At 41.6% G+C, this 26,787-nt stretch overlaps 2 protein-coding genes across 2 annotated transcripts in view; one reads left to right on the plus strand and one right to left on the minus strand.

Moving 5' to 3' along the window:
- Positions 1 to 6,135: 6,135 nt before the first annotated feature.
- Positions 6,136 to 26,787, plus strand: part of Vtcn1 (V-set domain containing T cell activation inhibitor 1) — a 62,729-nt gene continuing 42,077 nt past the window's right edge. The window contains exon 1 of the mRNA XM_046458264.2: positions 6,136 to 6,238. Within this exon, the coding sequence (XP_046314220.1) occupies positions 6,207 to 6,238 (32 nt within the window). The 5' untranslated portion in view covers positions 6,136 to 6,206. The remainder of the gene's footprint in view (positions 6,239 to 26,787) is intronic.
- On the minus strand, positions 24,953 to 25,296 carry LOC124102007 (large ribosomal subunit protein P1-like). Its single transcript, XM_046458266.1, has 2 exons — positions 25,210 to 25,296; positions 24,953 to 25,150 (listed from the first exon to the last, which is right to left on the minus strand). Exons 1-2 carry the CDS (start codon positions 25,294 to 25,296, stop codon positions 24,953 to 24,955), a joined length of 285 nt encoding a protein of 94 aa, XP_046314222.1.

Consider the following 26,787-nt stretch of genomic DNA (forward strand, 5'->3'; position numbering starts at 1 on the left):
GAAGTTTGCTGAACTACAAGTTCTGCTCTTCTCAAATCTTCTAAGTATGATAAGATTTCTTCTCTAAATGTGTTTGTGTGGTTAATAACAATTAATTGAAGTTTTCAAACTATCTAATAGAAAAAAAGATATCTAGTAGAGGACTGGGGATGTGGCTCAGTGATAGAAAATGTGCCCGGCATGCATGAGACCCTGGGTTTGATCCAGCACTACAGAAAAACAACAAAACAAAACAAACAAGCGAACAACTCAAAATATCTAGTAAAGAAGATTTTGAATATTCCCAACACAGTGGAATGAAAAAATGTCTAAGGTGATAGATTCAACAGTTACCCCAATATGATCATGACATACTGCATATATGTGTTAAAATATTATACCACAACCTATAAATACAGACAACTACTATGTGTCAATTAAAAATAAAAATATATTTTTTAAAAACCTTTCTTCTTTAGTAGAGTATTGTAAGATTGCAAAACCTTGCTAACCATAGGTAATATTCAGAGAGGGTCTCATATTATACTCATGTATTAAAGAGAGCCTGAAATATTGATGAAAAAGTACAGAGTATGATATCTTTCTTTTAATAGATGAGGACCCCTTTTTATTACTTTTCTATAGGCAGATTTAGTAACAAACTTTTGTTTTAGTTCTGCGGCATTGATGAGTGTGCCTGCTTGTGTGCATAGGTGTGTGACATGCATTAGCATACTGGGTGCTATATGGAACACCATTATCAGTTTGGAAGCAAGATAGCACTATGGTGTAGATATTAGTTGGAATTCGCAGGCCAGGCAATAGATATTAAGATGACATCAGAAGTGACTCAGAAGACGTGACCATGCAAGAGAAACAGAACAGAAGAAGGTGGAAGAAGAGTGTATCAGTCATCTATTGCTTATGTAACAAGTCAACCCAAAATGTAGTGGCTTGAAACAACCACCATGATTATTTGAGTCAGTAATAATGGCCAGGCTTGAGTGGGGGATTCTCCTGACCTAAGGTCATTCATGTGGTTGCAGTCAGCCGACAGATCAGTTGGGGGCTGATATTTATAGGGATCTCAGTGGCACGGGCTCATCTTTGTTCCACTCTTTTACATGGTAGCAGTAAAGTCCTCAGTGGCTGGAGAGGGCCAGCCTCTGCTTTTCCTGGCATACCCTTTGATAAAGTTCCAGTGGCCAAGCCCCAGGTCCCTGTGGGAAGCGGCTATACAACGGCACCGGTACAGGAAGGAGGGATTCCTGGGGTGCTCTTAGTGGAAGAATGCTCCATAGTTTACTCTTCTGAGAACTTTTGTGTCATATCTTGAGAATGCCAGAGATACAGCTTGTAGATGAGCCAGAGATTTTACCTAAGAAAGTAGGTTCAAGAGCTAGTGAAATCTCTGTTGTTTTCATTAATATGACCCCATTTATACCCACAGGCAAGTAAGTCTTGAGAAAAATTGAATAAATTTGACCTTGAATAAATCCCTTAATCTGTGAGACTTAGATTACCACTTGTAAAACCCTCCACAGGGCGATGGTGAGGATCCCAAGAGCTCGGGGTCTTTTGCAAAAAGCATAATAAGCCACACTTGTGGCTGCTGTTCCTATCACAGCCAGAATATGCTGTCATTCTGGGGAATTTTAAACCTGGTGCACAGGAAAATGTCCAGATTTACAAGGAGAAAATGAAGAGCTCCAAATGACTGGGCTATTGAAATTTAAAAACAAACAAACAAAAATTCATGAGAGGACATTTTGATTCCAGATACATTAAATATGTGTGTGTGTATGTGTGTGTGTGTATGTGTGTGTGTGTGTGTGTGTGTGTGTGAGAGAGAGAGACCCTCTTTTCCTGAGATCAAAAGGGATTTATATTTGTTTCAGACATCTTCTTTACCTTTCATCCTAATCCTAAATCGCTCCTCTATTTTAAATGCAGCTTGTTCTCTCCTGCCTCTAATAGTGTCACTCCAGCTCGCAGGACATCTCCTCCAGAAGTGTTTGATTGATCACACCCTAAGTTGATCCCTGCTCACACATCCATCAAGTGTTCCTGAGTCCTTTTTATGTATGGATTGGTGCTAGGACTTGGTGACAAAAAAAGATGAACGAGACGGAGTTTCTATCCTCCAGGAACTCACAGACTAGCAATGAGATAGATGCTTGAGCAGGAAATTGTACTATTATTATGTGCTCTGAAAGAAGATTTGCATTTATTCCACAAACGTTTAATGATGGCTTCCTCTGGACCTGCCTTATCATGGTGGAAGAAGACACATTTTCTAATTTTAAGGTGTACCTTGGGAAGGAGACAGACCCACAGCCACAGGTCAGGAACACAGAGGCCATTACCAGGTTAACATGGGAACCCAGAGTGGGGCACCTGCCAGATAGAACTGGTTGGGAAAGTCCCCCATAGATCTTACACAAAACAAGAAAAAGACCAGGATGGATTCCGGATGGAGAGAGGAACCTGTATAAAAGGTAGAGTGGCCTAAGAGAGCACGACATTTTGGAGACACCCAAAGCAGCTCAGCCCAGCTGATCACAGAATGAGAAAGGGGGACACTAGAGAAATCCAGAGAGGCAGGCAGAGGCCAGATCACCTATGGGGAAGCAGTCATCGGATCTGCATTTTAGGAAGACCACTTTAGCCGAAGTGGGTAGACTGGCACTAAACAGGGGCAGGCCAGGGGTGGGACAATGAGGTCGATAAATTAAATAATTTTAATAAATTAAGTTTAATAACTGAATTCAATTTGGAAATGGTAAGTGTTGAGTTTAGGCATTGCTTTGGAGAAGAGAGAGAAAGGATGGATTTAGAGGCACAAGAAAGTGTTATGGGCTGAAGTATCTCTCAAAAACTCACGTTCAAGTCCTAACCCTGAGAACCTCAGAATGTGAGTGTATGTGTAGGGGGGCCTTCAGAGAGGTGATGACGTTAACATGAGGCCATTAGGTGGGTCCTCGCCCAATTCGGCTGGTCCAATATGTTTTTCTAGGAAGGGGATATCAGGACCTACACAAGCACAGAGAGAAGAGCCTGCGAGCAAAGACAGCCCCTCTACACGCCAAGGAGAGGCCCCGAGGAGAAACCAAGCCTGCCAACGCCTTTCTGTCACCTAATCGTCATCCTTTGTCACGGTGGCAGAACAAACAAGACAAGGAGCAAGAACCAGGAGATGTGGTGATCACAGAGATGTGGGGGCAAGGAGAGAGGGAATAAAGGGCAACCTTGAGGCTTCTGACTTGTACAATGTAGTGCTGGGGCCCAAAGAGTGACACCCCAAAATATCATGTTTGGCTGTGCTAAGGACTTGACCTAAGGGGGAAGCTCGCCCTGCTTCTGCCTATCCAGGCCTAAGAAGAGACTCTGGAATTCCCTTATCTTCATTAGGAACAGAGTTATCTAAAAGAAGACAGAGGAATGTAACCGCACCAGGACAGGCTTCCCCCCGTGAGATAAAGTCTTTCCCTCAGGCACATTCAAATTCCTTAGAGACTGTCTTGGGGACCATTAATTTCTCTAATCATCACTCACCAGCATTCAAAATTGTCTACACTTCCCTCCATAGAGAAAGGGGTAAACGAGTTTTTGAATGATGTTAAGTGGATAGTTGATCACACTCCCAAGATTTTTCCCTGATGCTATAGTTTTCCCCTTTTGCACATTAATGAATGTGTATTCCTTTTCTCCTATTTAATTCTTGTCAGTTTATTCCAGTGACCCTTCAGTGGAGAAGTGTCCCTTTACCTCTATGTAACAGAGGTTCGCTTGATGCTTTGACTATGTCCCTTGTTGCTTTGAAACTTACACACGTTTTCTCTTTTTTCCCAATCTTCTCCTCCCTGATCTTCTTTTCCCTGAGCTTCTCCTTCCTGATCTCTCCTCCCTAATCTCATTTTCTCTGAATCACCTCTTTAAAAGCCCCCTGCTCCTGCTGATGGGGAGAATAACAGCCTTTGGGACAGGAGTCCCCTGTGTTTCTCCTTTGCTAGCAAAGCAATAAACTATCGTTTTTCCTTTTTCTTAAAACCGTGTCCTCGTTATTGGATTGGCATGGGGATAAGGACTGAGGTTTGGCAACATCTACACTAGCATGTGATGCTTCTGTGTTCCAAGAGGTATGACCAGGAGGAATAGCAGGATTGGAGATGGTGATGCTTTCCCAGAAGGACAGCCAAGTGGAGATGTCCACTATACAGGCCCAGTCAGGAGGCATGAGCTGGGGATACGGACATTGGCACCTCCAGATACAGGGGTGGCTTCAGCAGATCAGCTTTTGAGGTTACCCAAGGGATATATATGCTAAGACAAGACAGGGCAGGAGATAGAACTGTGGAGAAGCCCATCACTTATGGGAGAGAAGGCAGGTAATCTGAGCACAAGAAAAAAAGGGGAGGCTTTGATGGAGGTTCTCAGAGAGGAATAATGTCAAGAGTATCCATAGAATCTCACCAGTGCTGGAAAAATGATGCTTTTGAGTTCTCCACGCCCGCTTGCTCTCTCTCTCTCTACACACACACACACACACACACACACACACACACAGGTTTGCTTTGCAACCACTTTACCCATTATTTTATGTGCACTACTGTTCAAGTTTTGGAGATGGGTCCAGAGTAATATCTGTTTCTCCAGAGGTGGCAGAATGCTTTTCTCTGCCAAGTTATGCCTACCCTCATGATTGGTGGGCTCCTTCAGTCATCTTTCTAACAGAAGCTGCCCCTTGGCTCTGTCCTCTCCCACTTGGGGGGCTCTGTGCTGGTTCATCTTGGCTTTTCCTCCAGGCATTCCTTGGCCCTTCCTCTAGTGATGGCTGGAGGAGTTGTTTGTGGTGGGTCTGCAGAGGAGAGTTCCTATGCCTTTGGCCAGAATGAATAGTAACTACAGAAACCATTGCTCCCACGGGCCCCAGCTTGCCCAAACCTGGAAGGATCCAGTCTGCTTCACAGTTTTCAGGGTACGGTTCTTTACTTACTCTGTGGGAAATGAAAGACAAATGGATCCCCTCTCAAACCAACCAGCCTGGGAAGAAATGTGCCAAGAGAGGTACAGTGATTTTCCTGAAGCCACATGAGATTCGGGCCTGACTCTGTTTGACTGTAAAGATCTTTCCACTATGAAACCACTCTCTTCTCTGAGGTCTTCCTACTGCTCAGTCCTCCTCCCCTCCCCAGCTTTACTCTATGGCTGGAATGATTATATGGAAGGCCTGGAGCACCTTCACTTGATACAAATTCTTTTTCTTTTTTTGTTGAGTGCTGGGGATTGAATCCAGGGTCTCATACATACTAGGCAAGGGCTCTACTACTGAGCCATCTTCCCACCCCTGGAGGACCTTTACTCTAAACAGTTACAAACAGTCATGAGCATTTCCCTTTCAAATATGGAGGAAAAATATGAAGAGAGCAAGCTTTATGCCTACATCCTGTGTAGGTGGAAACCTGAATGCTGGGTGAAATGTCAGAGATCATTTTTGCAAACTCATCTTTAACAGCAATAGTCCCACGTAATGTATATTTGGTGTCCTTTGGAATTTTAAAAAGAAAAAGAAAGAAAGTATTTTTTTTTTTTTTAAAGAGGCCCTTCTACCTTCTCACTGAAATAAAACCGGAAGAGATTTGTCCACCCTGAGCAGTCTCTGGGGCCCAAGGTGAGCTCAGTCTTGAGTGACAAATTCAGTACCCTTGTCACTTGAACTCATGATATTTCTGAGGTCCTGCAGTATGAATCACTTCCATGAGAGACCCTTTCAGCAGTGACCCAGTCTCCGTCTCAGTGCCAGCTACCCGCCAGGGATGGGGACTTCCAGCTTCCTGGTACAGCCTGACAACGAGCTGTTTCAGGTCTAATTTTGAGATTAAGTCTCCTTCTCTAGAGCTCCCTTTTACAGTGAAGAGGAGAAGACCTGTGTTAAATACAAGCCCTGAAGCAGGGGCCTGGGAAACTTTTTCTCTCATCCTCTCACCAGGTCAGGGCTTGGAAAGGCAGCTCTGGCCCTTGGCTTCCCTGGCTGGCTGCGAGCAGGCGGCCACAGGCAATTCTGCACAGCAGAGCTGTTTCCTCATACCTGAGTGCAACCCTCCCAGCTTGCACTATTTAAGGCCAGCACACTGGAACTTATTGTGAGTCACGGCACCCAGGAGGGCAGCAGCAGCTCCATTCATCCCAGCACCTGGCCCCACTCGGGGAGGAATCTTCCCTTGGCCATGGCTTCCCTGGGGCAGATCATCTTCTGGAGGTAGGGTACTCGGCTCTCTATCCTTACAGGTTAATAATAGGAGTGAGGTCTTTTGGGGGTGCTGAGAACTGTGGGTTTGTTCCATAGGGTCCCATCTTATCTTTTTCTGATCCAGTATTAGGTTTGTGGGAGCCTTGCTGGACAAGAGCCTAATTGGACTAAAAAGCTACTGAGGGCATCCGTTCAAGGTTAGGGAGGTTTCTCTAGACCGAGGAGAGTGTGCATCTGGCTGGGGGCTCCACTGAGACATTAGGGTCTGAGCACTTTGGAGGCACTGAGCAGGGTTGCATGGAGCTGCTTGGTGGGCTGGAAGGGAATCAATGACTGGTGATGGGTGGAACACAGGAGACCCTCTAAACAGCCCTAAGGATGAAGGTGAGCATGATTTGACTCTTTCCTATGGATGTAATTTCTCTGAGCAATTCACACCAACATCCCTACATCACCGCAGGTTAAGGATGAGGTTCCAAGTTTTCCTGGGAGAAAGTTTCCTTGGAGAGGAGACACAGGCAGCAATAGCAGCTGCTAACTCCTCAGAAGTGAAGAAAGAAGCAAGTTTCTCCCCTCCCCTTGATTCCAGAAGTTGTTTGAAGAAGCCTCCAATTTCTGTTTTATTTTTTCTAATGAAAAAATAATTTTTTTTCTATTTTTTATTAGAAAAATAAAACAGACTGAAGTTGGGCCCCCTCCCCCTAAAATGGAGAGTGAATTCCTCATGCTGAGAGTCAGTGCAAGGAAGAAAAAGAAGGAAGAAAAGAAGGAAGGGATGGAGGGAAGGAAGAATAAAAGGGAATCCAGATCAACTGTGGAGAGTTTGTGAAGGGACTGAGAGGACAGCATGGCTTCCCAGAGGAGCCTAGAAAAAAGTCTTTTCTTTGAAGCAGGATGCCTGCTCCATCACCCCTGTTCACCTGAAACCACCAGCCCTGCTGCAGGGGTGGCAGAGACTCGGTAGCATCCTCCGAACCTGGCAGCACTCTGCTCCAGCAGACCCTAGAGAAGCAGCAGGTAGTGATGGTGGGCTTCCATCCAGAATGTCCACAAGACTCACCTGCATCAGAAGAGCTAGTGTTGCGGGAGCTTATAGTAGGTGCCTCACAGAAGTGTCTACTTTGAGCCTCACTACCCCATTGTGAAAAGTTAAGTCCTTTGCTCAAGCCCTAGTGGCTATGTGTAAGGGCTTTTAACCCTATGGCACCCTAAAACCCTGTCCTAGGCTCGCCTCTGCTCCCACTGCCCCTGCTGCTCTGCCTCTCCCCTCCTCCATTCCTCCAGTTTTGGTCCCATGGATGGGAAACATGCAAGTGGCTTTGTTGTTTCAGGGACCTTCGTGTGGGCTTTCTAATAATACACTGCAACCAGTCCGACTGGTTTTGCTGGAGGATTAGCAAGAGGTGGGTGTTCAAAATGCAGATCCCCCACCCTTTAGAGACCCATTGGAATCCACAGAGGCTCCTCTTGTTGTCCCCAGTTGTCTCCTTAGCTATTTGTGCTCGGTGGTTGCAAAAGCAGGGACAAGCCACAAGGGTGGCAAATTCTTTGTGCAAAGGAGTCACTGGGAAAGGAACAAAGAACAACTTCAGTGGGAAGCAGGATCTAGGAAGCTTGTCCTAGGGATGCAGATGGAGTGTGTGTGTGTGGGGGGGAGAACCCAGTGTTCTCTCTCAGCCATAACAAGCCCTCTCTCTTTGCCATAATTTCATGAATGAATAACAGTATCTCTCATGGAGGGATCCTGGAACCTTCAAATGGAAACGTTCCGTGGGCAGCAGAAGGCATGAGGCTGAAACTAGAAGAATTCAGGGCCGGGGATAGAGATCTGAGCTCACAGGCAGGGAATGGTCATATGGAGTGCCTTCTAAGGAGAGCACAGAGAGGAAGAGAAGCCGGAGTGGGGAAGTGAAGAACACCAACATTTAAGGGTGAGTGAGATCAGAATAGAGAAGTCATGGGTGTCAATAGAGCAGCGTTGCATGGAGCACCTAGGACTGATTCTTCATGAAACTTCCTGGTTTCATTGGAGATCATCTGTGACAAGGGGATTGATAAATCAAAAGAAGGAAGCTACTAGGTCGGAAAAAAGAAGATATCTCTGTGCCAGACCAAAATGGGTAAAATAGAGTGGGAGGGAGACTTGAACAAAGGAGGCTCACAGAGCTGTGTTCTGGGATCTTGTTCTCTCATTTTTTCCACATTTTCAAGCTGGCACCTGGCTCAGACATCTCAGATCTCGATGGCCAGAGAAAGTAGTGGCAACACCGTGCAAATTGTCTGGAGAGCTCAACACATGTCATGTAAATTGGGCCCAACTTTCAACCTCTCTGAGCCTACAAAACCTGAGCCTTCGGGGCCTTCAGAGCCCATTTCTTAAACATGACGGCAACTTGGAAAATGGAATAAATTGTGCATTGGAATGAATTCCTAAATCGGTGGCACCTTGTTTCTGCCCCTTGGAGGGTATGTTATCTTCTGAGCGTGACGCTCTTCCCTGTCCCTACCTGTCGCCGGCCTCTCATCTCAACATTCAGCTCAAATGCCACTTCTGCTTTGCAGTCTACCTGGATATTTCTAGTTGACATTAATTGCCCCTTTTATGTTCACAGTCATGAATATCTGTTCCTGGTGCCCATAGGTGTCTCTCACTAGGGTTAGCTTCTTCAGGGTCTATACTCTGTCTTGCTCATCGTTGAAGGGAGGTGGTGTTGCCTTAGGGCTACACATCTGGGCTCTGGGATTAGGCTATCTGGTTTCATATCTCAACGAGATTCAATTTCCTATCTATAAAATTGGACAGATTATAGTACCTAACTGCTAGGGTTGTGGGAATGACCTGCGGAAATTAGGTGCCTGGTACATCCTGAAAGCTCTGTTAACTATTGCTCTCCTCATTATTTGAAAATCTCTCTACAAGTCTCAGTACTCTCCATAAAAATTTAACAATTCCATGACCCCACTGGCTTTTCTGCCCTGAAATAGATGTTCTAGTGAGGGTACACCGTAAATTAACTGCCACTGGAGTCTCTCAGAACAATTAGTACCTGCAAAATGCTGGAGAATATTCATAGAATTCTCCAGATTCTAATTTTGAAAAAAATAAAATAAAATAAAATCCATGCCCCCTCTCAGTCTATGAATCTGAGGCTCAATAATTCTCTAAATCTGAGGATGCCAGGGCTGAGACTCTATTAAATGCCTGGCTCTGCCCACATCGAGCATTAAAAAGTGGTGGTGAAGACTGTCAAGATAGGTAAGGTAGCCTGGGAGGTCCTTTTATGCATATCTTATCATCTAGATCCTCTGATGAGGTGCTGTCTGTCAAGACCTAGAGCAACAGCCTTTGGGGTACAGTTGGAGCTATGGAACTATGACCAAGCACTCAGTCGTGGTTAATTAGCTAAACTGCTTCACACTCTTAATTATCTCCATTTTGTAGATGCAAATGTTGAGGCAAGATCATTTTCTCAGTGTTTTCCCAGCAAGACAATGGCAGGAACAAACACGTTCCTACCTCTTCCTCTATACTGACTTTTATCAGAAAACGATCTTTCTGATCAGTTAGCTCTGCTTCATCTTCTGCCACTTAAAGCAGAACCCAATTCATCACGGGCAAATTCTCACTTCCTCGGAGACGAGTGACTGCCACAGCAGAAAGGTTTTTAGCTGGCTGATGAGAGAGTCATCCCCAGAATAGGCCAGAGGCTGTGGACTGTTGGTCTGTGTTGTTTCTGTGGCTAATCTAGATCAGAGAACGCAGCAGCAAGAAAAGATTAAATGCACTAAGAATTATACACTTTTAGAGTTTGAAAATTCAGAAAATCAGTACATGCCCTCATGTTGTCAATGAGACAATCAAACTAAAGTATGCAGTTTGCCCAAGGGTCATGCAGTTAAAGAATGATAGAAAAGGGGTTTTTCAATGATCCCATAAACTGTGCTGGACTCCTGCAGACCATATTTTACCCAAGCATCAAGTAACCTCAAATCTGAGATATCAAAGCTTTCATCCGTATTTACCTTTGACCCATGAAAAAGTAGAAATATGTTGATTCTAGAATTAGTTAGATATGTGCATATAGTCTATCTCCCCATTAACTGGCTGTGGGACCTCAAGTAAGTTACTTTTCTGTCTTTCTTCATCAATAAATTGCATGTTATTAATAGTACCTAGTCCTTAGGGTTGTTATGAAGACTAACTGCATTAATACATGGAAAGAGCTCAGAGCAGCCTCTGACACATAGGTAGTCCTTTCTGTGTTAATCACTCTTATGAATTATTCCCTTCAGATGTTTTTAGAGTATAACAAAGTAACTTGGAGGGAGGGAGAGGAATGACAAGTCCAACAAGAACCTTTGTGTCTGGAATGTTCTGGGGTTTCAGTAGATTTGAGATACCTTCTTTCCAGCCCTTGTCCTATGAGATATGGGCAAATCCTCTGCCCCCTGAGGTCGTGACCTAGATAAACTCAAAGGTCACCACCTGTCCCAACACTCACCTCAACATTCAATGTGGTCTTGGGACCATTGGGTCAACTGTTCGAAGTGCAAATACTCCAGGTGCAAATCCTCAGGCCTCCTCCCTCCAGACCTACGGAAACACTGGAAATAGGCCCAGTAATCTGTGGTTAGGACCCTCCAGGTGACTGATGCCCATTCAAGTTCAAGAAGCATTAAATTAGCAGTTTTTCTGGGCCCGCTTGATACCCAAGCAAAAAGTGCAAAGGTTGCATCCAGAGAGAGATAAATTTCACTTAGGATCATTTATCACTCCACATTCTTCTTTAAGAAATGTTTAAAGAGTCAATGGGTGGGTCTTGAGGAAGACAAAGGGGGGGATGGGGGACGAGAAGTTTCTACAGATAAGAAACCCAGGTTATATTTCTCTTTACATTAACTTTCCGCAATCCCAAACCATCTGCCTGGAATACTTCAGATTTACTATCACGTCACTCACAAATGTATTCCTACTACTCCCCGCACAGCAGTAATGGGAGAAAGGGCAGACCATTTTCCTTCTTTCTTTTTCTGCAGATTTAAAATGAAAAATTTCATGGAATAAAAACCATGAAAGATTTGAGAGTCAGAGAGAGCATCCATAATATTTAGGGGTATTGAATTGTCTCTTTTAACTACCTATCTTGCTTCTTTATTGTGTTTTCTTCACACTCCCCACACCCAGAATAGCCATTTCACATCTCTCTTCTCTCTTCCATCCTCTTACTAACCCCCATCCTTTCTCCCTCTCCCAGTCCCAGATAATGATCTTGCTTCATCCTTCACTGAGAAAAATAGAAGCCAGCAGACAGATACTCCTTCATCTTTTCATTTTGTACCTGCTACACTTATTGGTGCCCTTTTTCTCTGACTCCCATTCTGGGTCCAAAGGATTTACCCAGCTCCTATTAAAGGTCAGCGTCTCTGCACCTTGGGCCCGGGGAGAGCCCTGTTCATGAACACTTTCCCAATCTTGTATCATCAATCTCTCCTCCTCACTACTATTATCTCAGGCAACATGCAATCCATGTGTCCGTATTTTCTATTTTAAAAAGAAAAACCACCTCTCAGTCCTGCAATTGCTCCAGCTACCCTCCCTATCTCTTTTTACCCCTTTCTCTGAAAACTTGTTGCAAAGCTGGTCTGGAATGATGGATCTTACTGGTTTTCGGGCTTCGCAGAGCAAGTGTTGATTTGGTGATTCCTGACACAGTGTGGAGCCAGGCTCCCTGGGTCCATTCTTTTCCAGCTCTGCCACTTTCTGGCTGTGTGACCTTTCTGTGCTAAGGTTCTTCATATGTGAAATAGGGAAACTATTAGAATCTATATCTTAGGATCTACATCTTACTTAGAATCTTAGTGTCTACATCTTACTCTAGTAAGATTTTGTATTTTGTCCCCACTATACCAAAATATTACGCCTGTCAATGCCTCTGCAATGTTTACTTCTCTGTTTGTGTCTTGTCTTTACAACAGCATTCAGCACAGATGTTTCCAGGACCTATTTCTTGAAACACCTTCTTAATTTGCATTTCACTACATTCTCCTGATTTCCTGTCCTTTGCCTCACTCAGGACAAGGTCCCAGCTCTTGGAGTTGGCTGCTGCTTTTCTGCACCTGGTCTGGTGGTAGCAACTTTCCTCCTGGGTCCCACACAATTCCAAAATATCACACTCTGCAGCCAGAAAACCTGCCTCTGGTACCAGGACATATCCTTTCATTTTTTTCCTGTATTCGATAATGGCGCTTTCCGTGGCCAAAAGGCCTCAGGGTTCAGGAACAGACTGTAAGGGCACAGAGATAATCATCCTGTAAAGCGGCTGGCATAAGCTTCCTAAAGTCCTACCAGGCATGACACTCGTGAAAATAGCAAATGCTGTGTGGGAGGTAGCTTTTTCTAGACCCCAGGGAGCCCTAGACACATGCCCTTAAAGCGGGGGTGAGTTTTCAGACAGGCCCTGATGGAAAGCCCGATGGCAGGATGGAGCTAGAAAAGGATTACTCCAGCCCAGAAGGTGATCCTTGATTTCGTCTTCTACCCATCCAGGAAAACTGCTTCCTATCCTTCTCTCTCTTCTTTGAAGAGAGGTCAGATCTTGGTGATTTCCTTTGGAGTTCAGGTAGAAGAAGCCAGAGTTGATAGGAAAGTCATGGTGTCCTTGTAGTGACCTTAGCTCAGGGGATCTTTCTCTAATAACTTGAATGTAGGGGACTGGCATTTTAGCAAAAGCCAGCCAAGTTTTCTAGCCTCCTGCTGCAGTCACCTTTGTCTTGGGGTCAGCTCTGTGGCACTTTGCTGTAGAGGAGCTCTGCCTTTTGGGTCCTTATTCATGCCAGCTCCTGCAGAAGGACCGTAAACAAGGAACATTGGTCATGGATTGCAAATCGCTGCTGGTCCAGTGTCTGCCAACAAGGCTGCGTTTGGGAGTGGGACAGGGGTGGGAGAGGCAGGAGATAGGACTCTAGCATATTCCTCACACAAGGGAATTCTCCACTGAGGCTTGGGAGGAACAGGTGCTCCCAGCTACCACACCTTTGCAAGAAGGTTTGGCCAGAGGAATTCCCTTGAGTGATGACAACCTCACCCTCTACTGACAGGCTGCTGAGGGGCTTCTGGGGTGGTATCCTAAAGCAAAACCAGGAAGACATTTCCCAGGGACACAGCTTAATAAATGGGAGCTAGATCCCCCAAGGAGCTCACGAGTCTATGTACTCCACGTAGTTGTGCATTTCTGTTAGTAATGTTGGTCATGTTTCCTACTATTTCCCTTATAAGTGTACAGTATTTCTGAGACATTGAGATTTAATAGCTTTTTGAGGCCCTGCTGAGGAAGCTGGTCATCATTAATACTGTTGTCATAGGATCCAGTACAAAAAACTTCAAATAACAAACCTACTGCAAACTTCAGAAGGCAGCCATTGGGTGCTGGGGATCCCTGTAGGTTTTGGAATCTATTAAGATGGGCTTCTTCTGGTTGAGGAGAGACAGGGACTGTTCAAGAGGTCACATTTTATCCTGAGAGGAGGCCAGTGGGACATAATTTATCGGTCTTGGCAGGAGGTCGTCTTCTCCTTGACACTACTCTCCCATCTAGAAGGAACGGGAGTAGGGGCATTGGTATTTTCTCAGAAGACATTCTGGTATGGAGCTCAAACACTGAGTAATTAGTATGATTTTTATACAGCAGAATGGGATAATAACAACATTTAAAGAATTTTGAAGAGAAAACCTAAAGTCATCCATGGTTTTATCATTGTAAATTACTGTTTTCTTTTTTTCTCTTTCTCTTTTTCAAACCCAAGTGAAAATTTATTTTTACATAATTCTTATTAATAGAGAGTTCCTTGTCTTTTTTTCCCATTAAAACTTTGTGTGCTAAAACTAAGATTTAAAGCACTTTATCAGTTAAAAATCCATGCACAGTGCTGCAACAATTATAATTTTACTTGGTAATGTGTATTTCTGTACGTCTATTGGATTGGGAAATGCCATATTGGGCCACCTTTCCTGGAAACTCAGTCCAAAGACCTGGTGGGATCGCCCCATCTGCCTTTTAGAAGTGCTCCCATTCTGCTCAACCCAGTATCCAGTTGAAGAGGAGAGCATCATTGGGGTCCAAGCAACATGCAAGACTCAATCAATTAATAGTCTTTTATGTAACTACCTAAGACAGTGTTTCCTCAAGAGAGTTCCGAGGACAATGATATCACACCAAATCTTTCCCAGAAGAGGTCTATAGTGCAAGTTTGGAAGTTCTGAACAGTATTAGGTCTGACCGTATGAAATTATCAATGTTCAATTGTTTTTGACCTGTAAAAAAAGGTCATTTTGAATGGTTCAATCTAATGTGCATGCCTCTGCAACATTCACTATGCATACTAGCTTTGAAAATTTCTAGATAGTTGAAGAAATCTGATTGTGATTGACCCAATACAATTTGTTTCTAAAATTAATACTTATTGATATATACCAGGACTCCTTCGTTAACTAGATCCTGGGATAATTAGAAAATAATAGAAGCCTTGAGGGGAGGAAGCACATTAATGCAGTACTGTCAAGAGCCTGTCCCCACTGTCCAAATGACACAGGTTCTGACTGAGGAGGTGCCCAGCTGGTAAAGGTCAGCCTGGTATTTAACTTCTCGGGAATGCCTGCTTATCTTTCATATTCAAAGTCATCATATTTTTTAGATCGTCCCCTTCTACAGTAATTCTTTCTTGATTACCCTTGCCCTGAACTGACTTCTTGGTAACTAACCTATGTCTTTTCCTCTCTCATAAAACTGGAAGGAGAATTCATTAGGTGACATTAATGGTTCATCTGTTTTTTCCTTAACTGACAGCTACTAAAGAAACACGGGTGTTATTTTGTTATTTCATTATTATAATTAGCAATTAGTTCCTCTTTTCAGGATATTGTTGTTATCCCAGTTTATAATGGTTCATCTCATTTGCCTATAACCACAAAGTGAGTTAAGTTGTTCTGGATGCAAGGAGGAGACACAGCACTGGTTACTTGAGCCTCTACAAAGAATGAAGACACACAGCCAAAAATCAAGTTGTTTTTCTGTAGCCAAGTGTCCAAGACATGCAATGGAAATGTTGGATGGGGGGTAGATTCACAATACAGTGACACAGTGGCTTGTTTAGGACTAAATCAGTGCTTCCATTCTCTCTCTCTTCCCCTGACATTTCTTTATCCCACTGTCTGGAATTCTTTGCCTGTTCAGACATGGTCATCTGTCATTTACACAGTACCAAATGGTCACCAGTATGACCTACTCCTGCAGAATGACAATGGATTTGGATATCATTTGGCACATCTGGTATCCTAGCAGTTGTTAGAGGTAGGTAAGAATTATCATCTATTATTCCAGGTAAGTGAGAGAAGAGAGTTTAAAGATAAGATGTTACTTCCTTACGAGAGCACAGAGTTAATTTAATTAAAGTGGTTAATTACACCTGGGTGAGGTGTAAATGACGTTAAATGGGGCCCTGACAGTTTGGGGCCCTGTAGTGGAAGGCACTGCCCAGAGTGAGCCAGCCTGTGAAAGACATTCACTGACCCTCAGGGGCATTGCTAGGAACACTCAATTACCAGGAAGAATAAGAATAAGCCATTTTGATTTCTCATGAGGTAAGTGGAAATAAAGCCCTTGACTTAGACTCACTGAGAGAGCAAACCCTGGTAAACCTTGAACAAGCCCTGTCATGTGCAGATCCTCGCATCTCATTTGTTCTCTAGGTGTGGAAGTCAAATAATAAAGTACAGGGAGTACTCTGGGAGTGATGGGAAGGGGAGAGGTACAGGCCTGCTGCATGGTAGATGGAAAAACATGGGACTTTGAATCAGAGAGGCCTAATTTGGTGTCCCTTTCCAAGTTTATTGTGTGTGATCCCATGCTAGTCCATTTCTCCAAGCTTCAGTTTTTCATTTGTTAGGTAAGTACAATAAATGGACCTCCCAAAACTGCCCTGAAGATCGCAGGTATCAGGTGCAAAAGATGATTATGGCAATGACATTGATGGTAGCACACAGCTCTCTCACATTATCAGTACATCTACGTCTTTCAATAAGAAGCTGCTTTGCCCACTGGAAAAACAGAATTACCATTATTATTTATGGTACTGGGAATTGAAAGCAGGGCCTCTCATATGCTGGGCAAGCACTAGCCTATCATTGAGTTATATCCCTAGCCCTTTTTTGAGACAGGGTCTTGCTAAGTTGTTAAGGCTGGCCTTGAACTTGTGATTCTCATGCCTCAGCCTCCCCAGTGGCGGGGATTACAGATGTGCATCACTGCATCTGGCTAAAATAAGCAGAAGTCTTGAAAGCAATGATCACTCATGCCCCACTTTCATTTCATTTTGAGTTCAGCTTCCCGAGAGTCCATTTATGACAGGGATATTGCCTGACCTTTCAGATCTCTTGGTCGATAGTTTATGTCACTTCTGGAGATGGCCTTCTTATGGGACTGCCTCACCGTCCCACCTCATGATCACAACCTCTAACATTAAGCTCCTCCTATGTACCAGAACTCTCCTAGGAGTGCTGCTGCATTGTCAATTTGTTTAACAGATATTTACTGAATATCTTTCAGGAGTTGTGCATATATTATATATTTCTTTAACAAATATTCAGTGACCATGTATTTGTACTAGCACCACAGGTCCTAAGGGGGCCAATCATGAATGAGGTATGAGGCCCACCACATTTAGAGGACATACTAGACAGGGAGACACATGGATACACAATTACAATGCAGTACACTAAGTGTCACCACAGGCCAATTTTAGAATGTCTTAGAATCATTTCTTACCCCATCTTGGTGGTGTTGATCGTGTTGGGTGGATACAGAGAATTTCTGGAGGAGGTAGCTTCTAATCTGAAGGAATTAGCCAGGAAAGGAGAGGTGGGAAGAACATCCAGACCTCGGGAAAGGAATGGGAGGAGGAAGAGGAAGGCAGTGCAGGGATCAGAGGTGGTAGTTGGAGAGATCAGCATGAGACACATTCAGTCTTCTCAACAAAAGTAAGGTGGGATACTCTCCCCCCTGTCGCACAGCTGAATAAGACTTGAAATGATATGAGAAAGTGTTGGGGGACTTGGGGAGAAGAAGACGTGCAAAACCAGCCAAAGTCAAATCTTTTTTTGAGTGATTTTCAAATGAGCAAAGAGTTGATGAGGTCACGAGGCCAATGGTCATGGCAGGACTCTGCTGGGCCCATGAGGCCCTTTATTGACCATCTTCTCCCAGGAATCAGCAATTTCATTGCTCTACGTTATCAAAACTATTTAATGCACTATAAGCAGAGGGAACAGGAAATAGAGTCTACAGCTTTCTGTCTCCAAAGTCTACGTTCTTTTGTTGTTTAGAAAAAAATATTATTTTATTTTTTAAATAATAAGATTGCTTGGAGCAGCTGGGAAGCCCGTGCTTGGGCTGAAGCAAGATGGATCGTATGAGGCGAACTGTCTTCCGCCCATGGGCGTGGTAGCCACACTTTGTCGAGAGCTCAGAAGCTTCCGTGGCAAAATCCAAGATGCCAGGTTCCACTGCCTTTCTCTAAAGTACTTGAAAAGCAAAAGTCTGAAGTGTTAACAAGAGTGATGTCAGTATGAGAAAGAAGATGTTTTGATATTCAGAGTTGTCAAGATCTTGGCTCTTTAGAGGAGCCAGAAGGCCATCTTCCTTAGAGTTCTCCTAAAATGCCTGCTTAACTTATAGGATAAGACTGAGATTTTGAACAAAATATAAATCTGGCTATGTTTTCTCATGTTTCTAGGTTAATATTTCCTAATTGACTACTTAATAGACCAAGGTAATGCTTGCTTTTAAAAGACTTTAGCAAACAGACTATACCCAACTCTAATATACTTTTTTTTCCTTCTAGTTCTAGGGATCAAACCCATGACTCTGTACATGACAGGCAAACATTCTACCACCAAGTGACATCCCCCAGCCCTCTACTTGTCTTAATCAATTTTATCTGAATGATGCTGATTTTCTGAGGCAGAAATACGGCACCTACATTTAATATGGGTAGCATATCCTGTTAGCTTCACAGTTTTCTACCCTTAAGGCAAATCCACCATTGCAAGATGGTGGCTTTCAATAGCAAGCCCAAAAGGTGTCAAACTGTGAAGGAAGTGTTCAGTTCATGAAAAATTCCAGGGCTTCTAATGCTGCCCACCTGGGCTCTGGAACTGAGGCTGTTCTTTCATCATTGCCTGGGGCTGCTTGTGAACAACATATGGAGTTACGAAGACCATGTTTACTCGTTCAAATGAAGGAAAACATGTTATGTATAATTTCTAGCATACACTCACCTGGGTACTGGCTCTTATTCTGAGAGCTCTATTGAAGGTACAAACCATTGACCCAGGAAACTGTTTAACATCTTCAAGGGAGCATCCGATCGAGAGATGCCTGTTTGTCTACCGTCCAGGGAAAAGGCAAACCTAAAGAAAAGACCCACTGGGATGTAGCTCAGTAGTAGAGGGCCTTCCTAGCATGTGTGAGGCCCTGGGATCATCCCCAGTACTGCAAAAAGAAACAAACAAAAAACAACAAAGCAGTGTTTGCTCTTTAAATTTTATTTTCCTTTGTTTTACCAGAGTAATACTTGATTAGTTTGGAAAATAAGAAAAGCAAAAAGGAAAAAAAAAAACCAGAAAAACTTTTTATCAAACCTAGCTAGCCCAGAGGTAATCACCATCAGTAGATCTTTCCAGTCTTTTTTTCTCTGTATGTAATAAATAGTATCATAACATATATTAGAAACTACTTTCTACTTGCTGGTTTTATGAACATTTCTTATGTAAGAAATATTCTGTGATATGATATTTTACAAGTGCATGGTATTGTCACTAAGGATGAACCTTAATTGAATCACTCGATTTCCTATTATTAGAACTAAATATTGGCTACAATCCATTACATTAATTTAAACTAACACAACAGCTAACAACCTGGAAGATGCATCCTGTTGGTTCTTTCGTGGATTCATAGAAGTGGAATTACAGGATCAAAGTTGGCTGTGTATTGTAAACCTTCTGACAGGTGTGAACAAAGTGTCCCCTCCCTCTACCCTGAATTTTGTACCAAATCACACTCCTACCAGTATTTTAGACTCCCCAAAGTAATAATTTATACTTAAGCCTCTTCTAAGACCAACAGTTCTCCCTACCAACATTTTGAAAAAAAGAAAACAGTAAAAATTTTCATCTAATTTTCCCAACTTTTCCAATATTTGAGATTTTTCTTCTTTTTTCTTAGCCTTCTTCTACTTCCATCCCTGGCTTTATCGAGTAATGGTTTTCTAGATTCCTGTTGGTGTAGAAGAGGTCAGAGAAGCCAGTGTTGTTTAGGTGCTGGGTATTCTGCCCAGCACCTTCTGAGTTCACTAATCACCATTTAATTACAGCATCCCTCTGGGATAGATATTAATTTGTTCTCTTGCTTTTTCATGTTGTTTGTGTGTTTACCCATCTAACAGTATGGATCTGAGGCAGTGGAGTTTCTACCCTGTGGACTTAGAGTGTCCCTGAGGTTTCTACTACTTCACTGTTTAGGGGGAAACAAATAATAAGAAGATAGAAATAAAAAAATAAAGGAAGAGTGAAAGAGAGAACATAGCAATTGGTTGTTAGCGGAAGAAAAGAGAGAATTAGAGAATCAAGGGAAACAGGCAAGTGAAAAATATACATAAAGGAAAAATTTTAAAAATAAAAATAAAATAATTCAAAACAAAATGAAAATATACTAATCAAACATCCCAGTCCTCAAAAAAACTGATCCATTAAAAATAACTGGCTTCAAAAATGCTATAAATGAGAAAAAAAATATGAGTATCTATAACTGTCCATGTACCATTAAGGTCACAAACAGAGAAAAGGGGTGGGGGAAGGAAAAAAGAAAAAAGTAAAAACAAACAAACAAACAAAAACAAAAAAACAAGAGAGAGAGAAATCTCAATAAGCCAAAGAACTGTTTCCATTGGAGTTCAAAAGATTCTCAGTTTCTCTTCTGAGCAGTTTTAGGTGGGGTCATCTGGAGTGTGATACTCCACCTTCTGGATTACTGGAGTGAGAGAGGTAATCCTGTAGGTGGAATTCCTGGAGGTGGGGTTTAGCCTTAGGTGGGCTCCAGGGTCTTCACTGAATGCCAGTTGGTCTGCAGATTTTAAATTAGCACACCTCCAGGGCCCAGTTATTATTGGTCCATGCTGGAAGACTGGGTTCCATTTATGTGGTGGAGGAGCCAATTCTTAGTCCCCTATGTTACCTGTGCCTCCCCAACCCCACCCATGTTTCCTGGTCTTAGGTTTAGTCTCCAAACTCAATCTCTCTCACCCCAATCCTTCTGAATTAAATTCCCAGCAGATGTATCTCTCCCAGCCAGTCCTGCAGCCAGCAGGTTGGAGAGGGAGGTGTAGAGACCTGTGGGTTTCCATGACAAGCTGACCCTGTGTAAACCTCTCTCCATGTTTGATTTTCTCCTGGTCACTGAAGCACACTCCATGTCATGTAGTATGTGTTTACTGGGCCTGTGTTTTGGGGTAAACTCAGTTTTCCCAGGGATTGACTTCCTCAGTTACCTGCTCTGTGGCTGCAAAATGGTTCCTTCTTTTGTCTTCTGCACTCCACCTGGAAAGATGGCGGCTTCTTTCTGGCACAAGGATATTGTGCAATGTGCCTTCCCAGTTTGTTGGGCAATGTCCTTGATCTCTAAATTGTCTGGACCCAGACATGCCTCAGGCCACCTAAAAATGTGGGTTCCTTTAATTTCTTTATCCTTCCATTTTGCTCCCAGAGGGACCACTTTGGCTGGTGCTTCTGGCCTGACTTCGGCAGCAACTGCTGTGCTGGGGATTTCTCTCTTATTATATCTAACCTCCTGTGTCCTAATCTGCTTCGAATGTCCAGTTTTAAATTCCAGTAAAGTCCTCCCCCACTTTTTTTTTTCTTTTGTTCACCCACCTTCTGAGAAACTGCCTAGTCTGCTTTCTTGGTTTTAGCCCATGGAACAGTCGGGAAAGCCTGCAGTTTTTGTTACTACAGCTCTGTGGTATAATTTGAAATCAGGTATTGTGATATCTTCAGCATTGCTCTTTTAGCTTAGAATTGCTATTCTGTTTTGTTTTTGATTTTTAATTCTTCCAAATGCATTTTTAAGACTTTTTTTTCCTAGTTCTGTGAAGAATGTCTTTGGTATTTTAATGGGAATTGCATTGAATCTTTATATTGCTTTTGATAGTATGGCCATTTTAACAATACTGCCTATCCATGAACATGGGAGGTCTTTCCATCTCCCTTGTATTCTTCAATTTCTTTCTTCAAAGTTCTATAGATTTCATTTTAGAGGTGTTTTACCTCCTTGGTTAGATTTATTTCTAGGTTTTTTTTTTCCCCCATAGGGGAGACTATTGTGAATGGGGTTGTTTTCCTGGTTTATTTCTCTGCAGATTCATTATTGGTGTGTAGGAAAGCTTTAATTTTTTATGTTGATTTTGTAGCCTGCTACTTTGTTGAATTTTTTTTATTAGCTCTAGCAGTCACCTGGTGGAGTTTCTTGGGTCTTCAAAGTATAGGATCATATTATCTGCAAACAGTGATAATTTGACTTCTTCCCATCCGATTTTTATGGCTTTTATTTCCTTCTCTTGCCTAATTGCTCTGCTAAAAATTTGAGTATTATATTAAATAGGAGTGATGAGAGTGAACATTTTCATCCTGTTTGTACCTGATTTTAAAGGAAAATCTTTCAGCTTTCCCCATTCACTATGATGCTGGCTTTGGGATTTGGGTATATAGCCTTTATGATGTTGAGGTAGGTTTATTCTATTCCTGTTTTCTCCCGTGTTTTTTTAAAAATCATGAATGGGTGATTAATTTTGTCAAGGGCTAATAACTCTGCATCTATTCAAATGACTTTGTGATTTTTGTCCTTAAGTCTATTTATGTGGTAAATTACATTTATTGATTTGCATATGTTTAACTGTCCTTGCATCCCTAGGATAAAGCCTACTTGGTCATGATGTAAAATCTTCTTAATATGTTGTTGAATACAATTTGCTAGCATTTTGTTAAAAATTTTTGCATCTACATTCATCAGGGATATTGGTCTTTCCTTGATATCTGGTTTTGGTATGATGGTGTTACTGACTTCATAGAATGCATCTGGGAGTGTTCAATCCCTTTTTATTTCATGGAATAATTCAACGAGCACTGACATTAGTTCCTCTTTAAATGCCTGATAGAAGTCAGGTGAGAATCCATCTGGTCCTGGGCTTTCCTTTGTTGAAAAGCTTTTTATTACTACTTATATTTTCATTGCTAGTTATTAGTCTATTTAGGTTTTCTATGTCTTCTTGATTCAATTTTGGCCGACATATGTGTCTAAAAACAAAGCCATTTATTCTAGATTTTCCAATTTACTAGAGTATGAGTTTTCAAATTAGTCCCTAATTATCCTATGGATTTCTTTGATGTCTGGTTATTTCTCCATTTTTCACCTCTAATTTTATTAATTTGTATTTGGCTGAGAGTTTATCAATCTTGTTTATCTTTTCAAAGAAGCAACTCTTCATTCCATTTATCCTATATATTTTTTTATTTTAAATTCCATTGACTTTGGCTTTGATCTTAATTATTTCCTTTCTTCTACTGGTTTTGGAATTGGTTTGTTCTTGCTTTTCAGGTACCTAGAGATATATTCTTGGTTGTTTTTTGGAGGTCTGATTTTCTTATGCAGGCACTTGTAACTACAAACTTTCCTCTTAGATCTACCTTCTAGTGTTTCCCAGAGGTTCTGGTATGACATGTCACTATTCTCATTTGGTTCTAAGATTTTTAAAAATTTCTCCATGTTTTTCTTCTATCATCCATTCATCATTCAAAATTTATTATTTAATCTCCATGGGTTTATATAGTTTCTTTAGGTTTATTAGTGTCAATATGTAAGTTTATTTTATTATGATTAGATAAGGTGGAAAGGATTATGTTAAATTTTTGTATTTTCTAAGATTCCCATTGTGACCCAAAATATGGTCTATTTTTGATAAGGTTTCATGAGTAAATTGATCAGCTGTTGTTGGATCAAATTCTATAGATGTCTGTTAAGTCCATCTGATTTCTAATAATTTTTAGGTCCAAAGAGTATTTCCTGAGTTTAATGTCTGGGTGGCCTATCTATTGGTGAAGGGAATATGTTGAAATCACCCAATATTATTGTACTGGAGTTTATCTGAGACTTTAATTCAAGCATTGTCTCTTTTATGTAACTATGTTCAACAACATTTGGGGCCTACATATTTACTTACGTTATGTCTTCTTCTTGGACTGTTCCCTTTACCAGTATGAAGTGAACTTATTTGTCTCTTATTAATTTTGGCTTTCAGACTTTGTTGAATATGAGAGTACTCCTGCTTGTTTTAGGGCTCCATTTGCAGGGTATATCCATTTCCATTCTTTCACTGTCAGCCTGTGGCTCTTTCCCTGTAAGGTGAGTCTCTTTCAAACAACATATAGTTGGATCTTGTGTTTTAACCCATTCTGTCAGTCTGTGTCTTTTAATTGGAGAGTTGAGACCACTTATATTCAATGTTATTACAAACAGATTTTTATTAATTCCTGCCATTTATATTTATTTCTAATGTTTAATATGGTCCTGTTCCTCATTTGTTTAGCTACTCTTTAAATAATATTTGTCCATTTGTGTGCTTTGGGGTTCATTTTTGATGTCTTCTTTGCCAAGTACTTATTTTCTGTGGTGTCAGCTTAGTAGTCATGAATTAATTTGTTTTCTGCTTATCACAGAAGACTTTTATTTCTTATTTGATTCTGAAGGACAGCTTTGCTGGATATAGCAATCTTGGTTGACAGTTATTTTCTTTCACAGCTTGGAACATATCATTCTAAGCCCTCCTGAATTTTAGATTTTGTGCTGAGAAATCAGAAGTAACTGACTGGTTTGCCTCTAAATGTGACCCAAGGTTTTTCTCTTGAGCTTTCAATATTCTATCGTTGTTCTGTATGTTGGGCATTTTAATTATAATGTGTCATTTTAATTATAATGTGTTCTTTTTTTGAGGTTCCTGTCTTTTGGAGTTCTGAATGAACCCTGTATCTGGATGTCCATTTGATTTTCAAGGTTTAGAAAAATTGTGTATTATTATTGCCCTAAAAAGGGTCATGCTATTAGGACATATTACATAGTCTTCTTCAATACCAGTGGTTCTTAACCATGGTCTCTTAATGTTGTCCCAGAGTTCTTATATTCTCTGGCCATAGTTACTTCTTTTCTTTTCTTCATATTGTCTGAATGTTCAAGGCCAACCACTTTGTCTTCCAGTTCTGAGATGTTGTCTTCAGTATGCCTACTCTATTAAATAAAGACTCTCAACTATTTATTTATTTATATCTCTATCTTCTTATTGAATTTCTTATTCATATCCTGAACTGGCCTCCTTAATTTATTTAGCTATTTTTCGGTGTTCTCTTGGAACTTATTGATCATTTTTATAATCATTCTTCTGAATTCTTTATCTGATATTTCATCCACTTTAATATCTTCAGAGTTGTTGCTGGTGAATTACAAATTTTAGGAGGCATCATGTTACCTTTTTTCCCCCATATTTTTTGTATTCCTGTGATTTCCCCTCCAAAAAAAAAAAAACTATCAGCAAAATTCAGCTTTTTATTGTACATGTTATAAGAGTTTAGTCAAAAAGACCAAATCCCATGTAATCATTGGGCTCCTCAGATTCTTCCTTCTTTGCTTGCATTTTCTTCTCCTCAGCTGAGGAAGCTGTGGTGATGGGGACAGGACCTCCTGCTGTTGCCACACCAGCTGTTGGAGCAGGCCCACCAGCACCTGTGTTGCAAATGAGGCTCCCAGTGTTAACATTGGCCAAGGCCTTTGCAAAAAAATCAAGCCAAAAAGTTCATCATTTACACCAGGTTTTAAAATGAGGGCATTGATTTTATCCTCCATGATGGTCACCTTGTTGTCATGCTGGATGAGGACAGAGTATAAACAGGACAGGCCAGATACAGAGGCCATGTCATGGACTGCTTTACTGGATGAAGTGAGGGCCTCACCCCAACATGGCCTTAGCTTCCTCAGAAGGACCATGTACTTTGGTGGCAGCAGAGGAAGGAAGACTCTGTTGGGCTTTATGATCTGTTGGGATGGATTTCTCATCCACTCTTATATGTAGGACTTTTTAGGGGACTGACTTCTCTTGCAAAAGTGACCTGGAATGACCTAGATTGAGACTCCTCAGAGGTATGATGTTCATAGACTTTGTGCTAATTCTCTGTTGAATTTTGCTGTTGAAGTGAATGTCCATGAATGGGATCTGAGAGACCCCCTAATCATTCCTACTTGGGCCTGGTCTTTTTCTTTTTCTTTTTCTTTTCTTTTCTTTTTTTTTTTTTTTTGAGGTGGGGTATTAGGGATTTAACAGAGGGGTGCTTCACCACTGAGCTATATCCCCAGCCCGTTTTAAAATTTTTAATTCTGAGGCACGATGTCACTAAATTGCTTAGGACCTCACCAATTTGCTGAGACTGGCTCATACTTGCAATCCTCCTGCCACAGCTTCCCAAGTCATGGGATTACAGGCATGCACCACTGTACCTGGCTTAATTTGAGGGATTTCATCTCTTCTGTTCTTTGTATTAAAGAATCACTGAGGTTTGAGTGTGATTAATCTGTGTGAATCAAGATAAGTATTCTCTTGGCTGGATTTAGGTCAGCAGCAGAGTCTCTACCCTGTGAACTTGTGTTCCTGTAGACTCTGAGCACTGCTCAGTAAAGGGGAAACACAATAATAACAACTGGAGCAAACAATACGCAGCATTAAAATAAATATCCAGTGCCTCCTACGATATCTACAACACTAGTTACCACAAAAACAGGAAAAGCGAGGTCAACCATTGCCAATAGAAACGAAAACCATGAGTTAAAGTAAACAGTAGGTGTCAACTGTGCCATCCACAGTACTAATAAGTACTAGTAAGTGCAACAACATGAATGATGGGGGCAGGAGCTATGAAAAGCAAATCTAAAAGATGGTGAAAATACAGTTCATTAAGAGAAAGGAAAATGTGATAAGAAAGTTTAGAATGTTTACAATGTGAACCAGAAAAAATGCAGAACAGATATAGCAAGTGATGATTATAAAGAAGGAGGAGGAGAAAAAATAGAAAAGACAAAGTAAATGGGGGGAGAGAGCGAGAGCAAGAGAGTTTGACTGTCAACAGGAGAAGAAAGGATAAATTGAGAGAAACAAGAGAAAATAAACTAAAATCCCAACCCTCAAAAGACAAGGAAAAATAATCATTGTAAAAATTGCCAAAAATGAAAAAAGAGACAAATATGTATATATGTATATATGTGTGTGTGTATATTTATATATCAACAACACAATATGAACAAAAAAAGGTAAAAAAGATTCTTCATGAAATAATTTTATCTAGTGAGATGGTCAAAACCAGGGTTAAGGATGAATGGTCACTGCCTTCTTTCCATTTCTTCTTGGGTTAGAGA

Source organism: Marmota monax, unplaced genomic scaffold (assembly GCF_021218885.2).
Source record: "Marmota monax isolate L192 unplaced genomic scaffold, Marmota_monax_Labrador192_F-V1.1 WCK01_AAM20220418_F8-fsc00087, whole genome shotgun sequence".
Classification (NCBI taxonomy): domain Eukaryota; kingdom Metazoa; phylum Chordata; class Mammalia; order Rodentia; family Sciuridae; genus Marmota; species Marmota monax.

What these genes read in the sequence shown, in the direction of transcription:
- LOC124102007 (XM_046458266.1), bottom strand. Translation starts at nt 25,296, where the DNA reads ATGGCCTCTGTATCTGGCCTGTCCTGTTTATACTCTGTCCTCATCCAG. An exon ending in TCATGGAGGATAAAATCAAT is followed by an intron (nt 25,151 to 25,209) that starts GCCCTCATTTTA and finishes TTTTTTGCAAAG; the next exon opens with GCCTTGGCCAATGTTAACAC.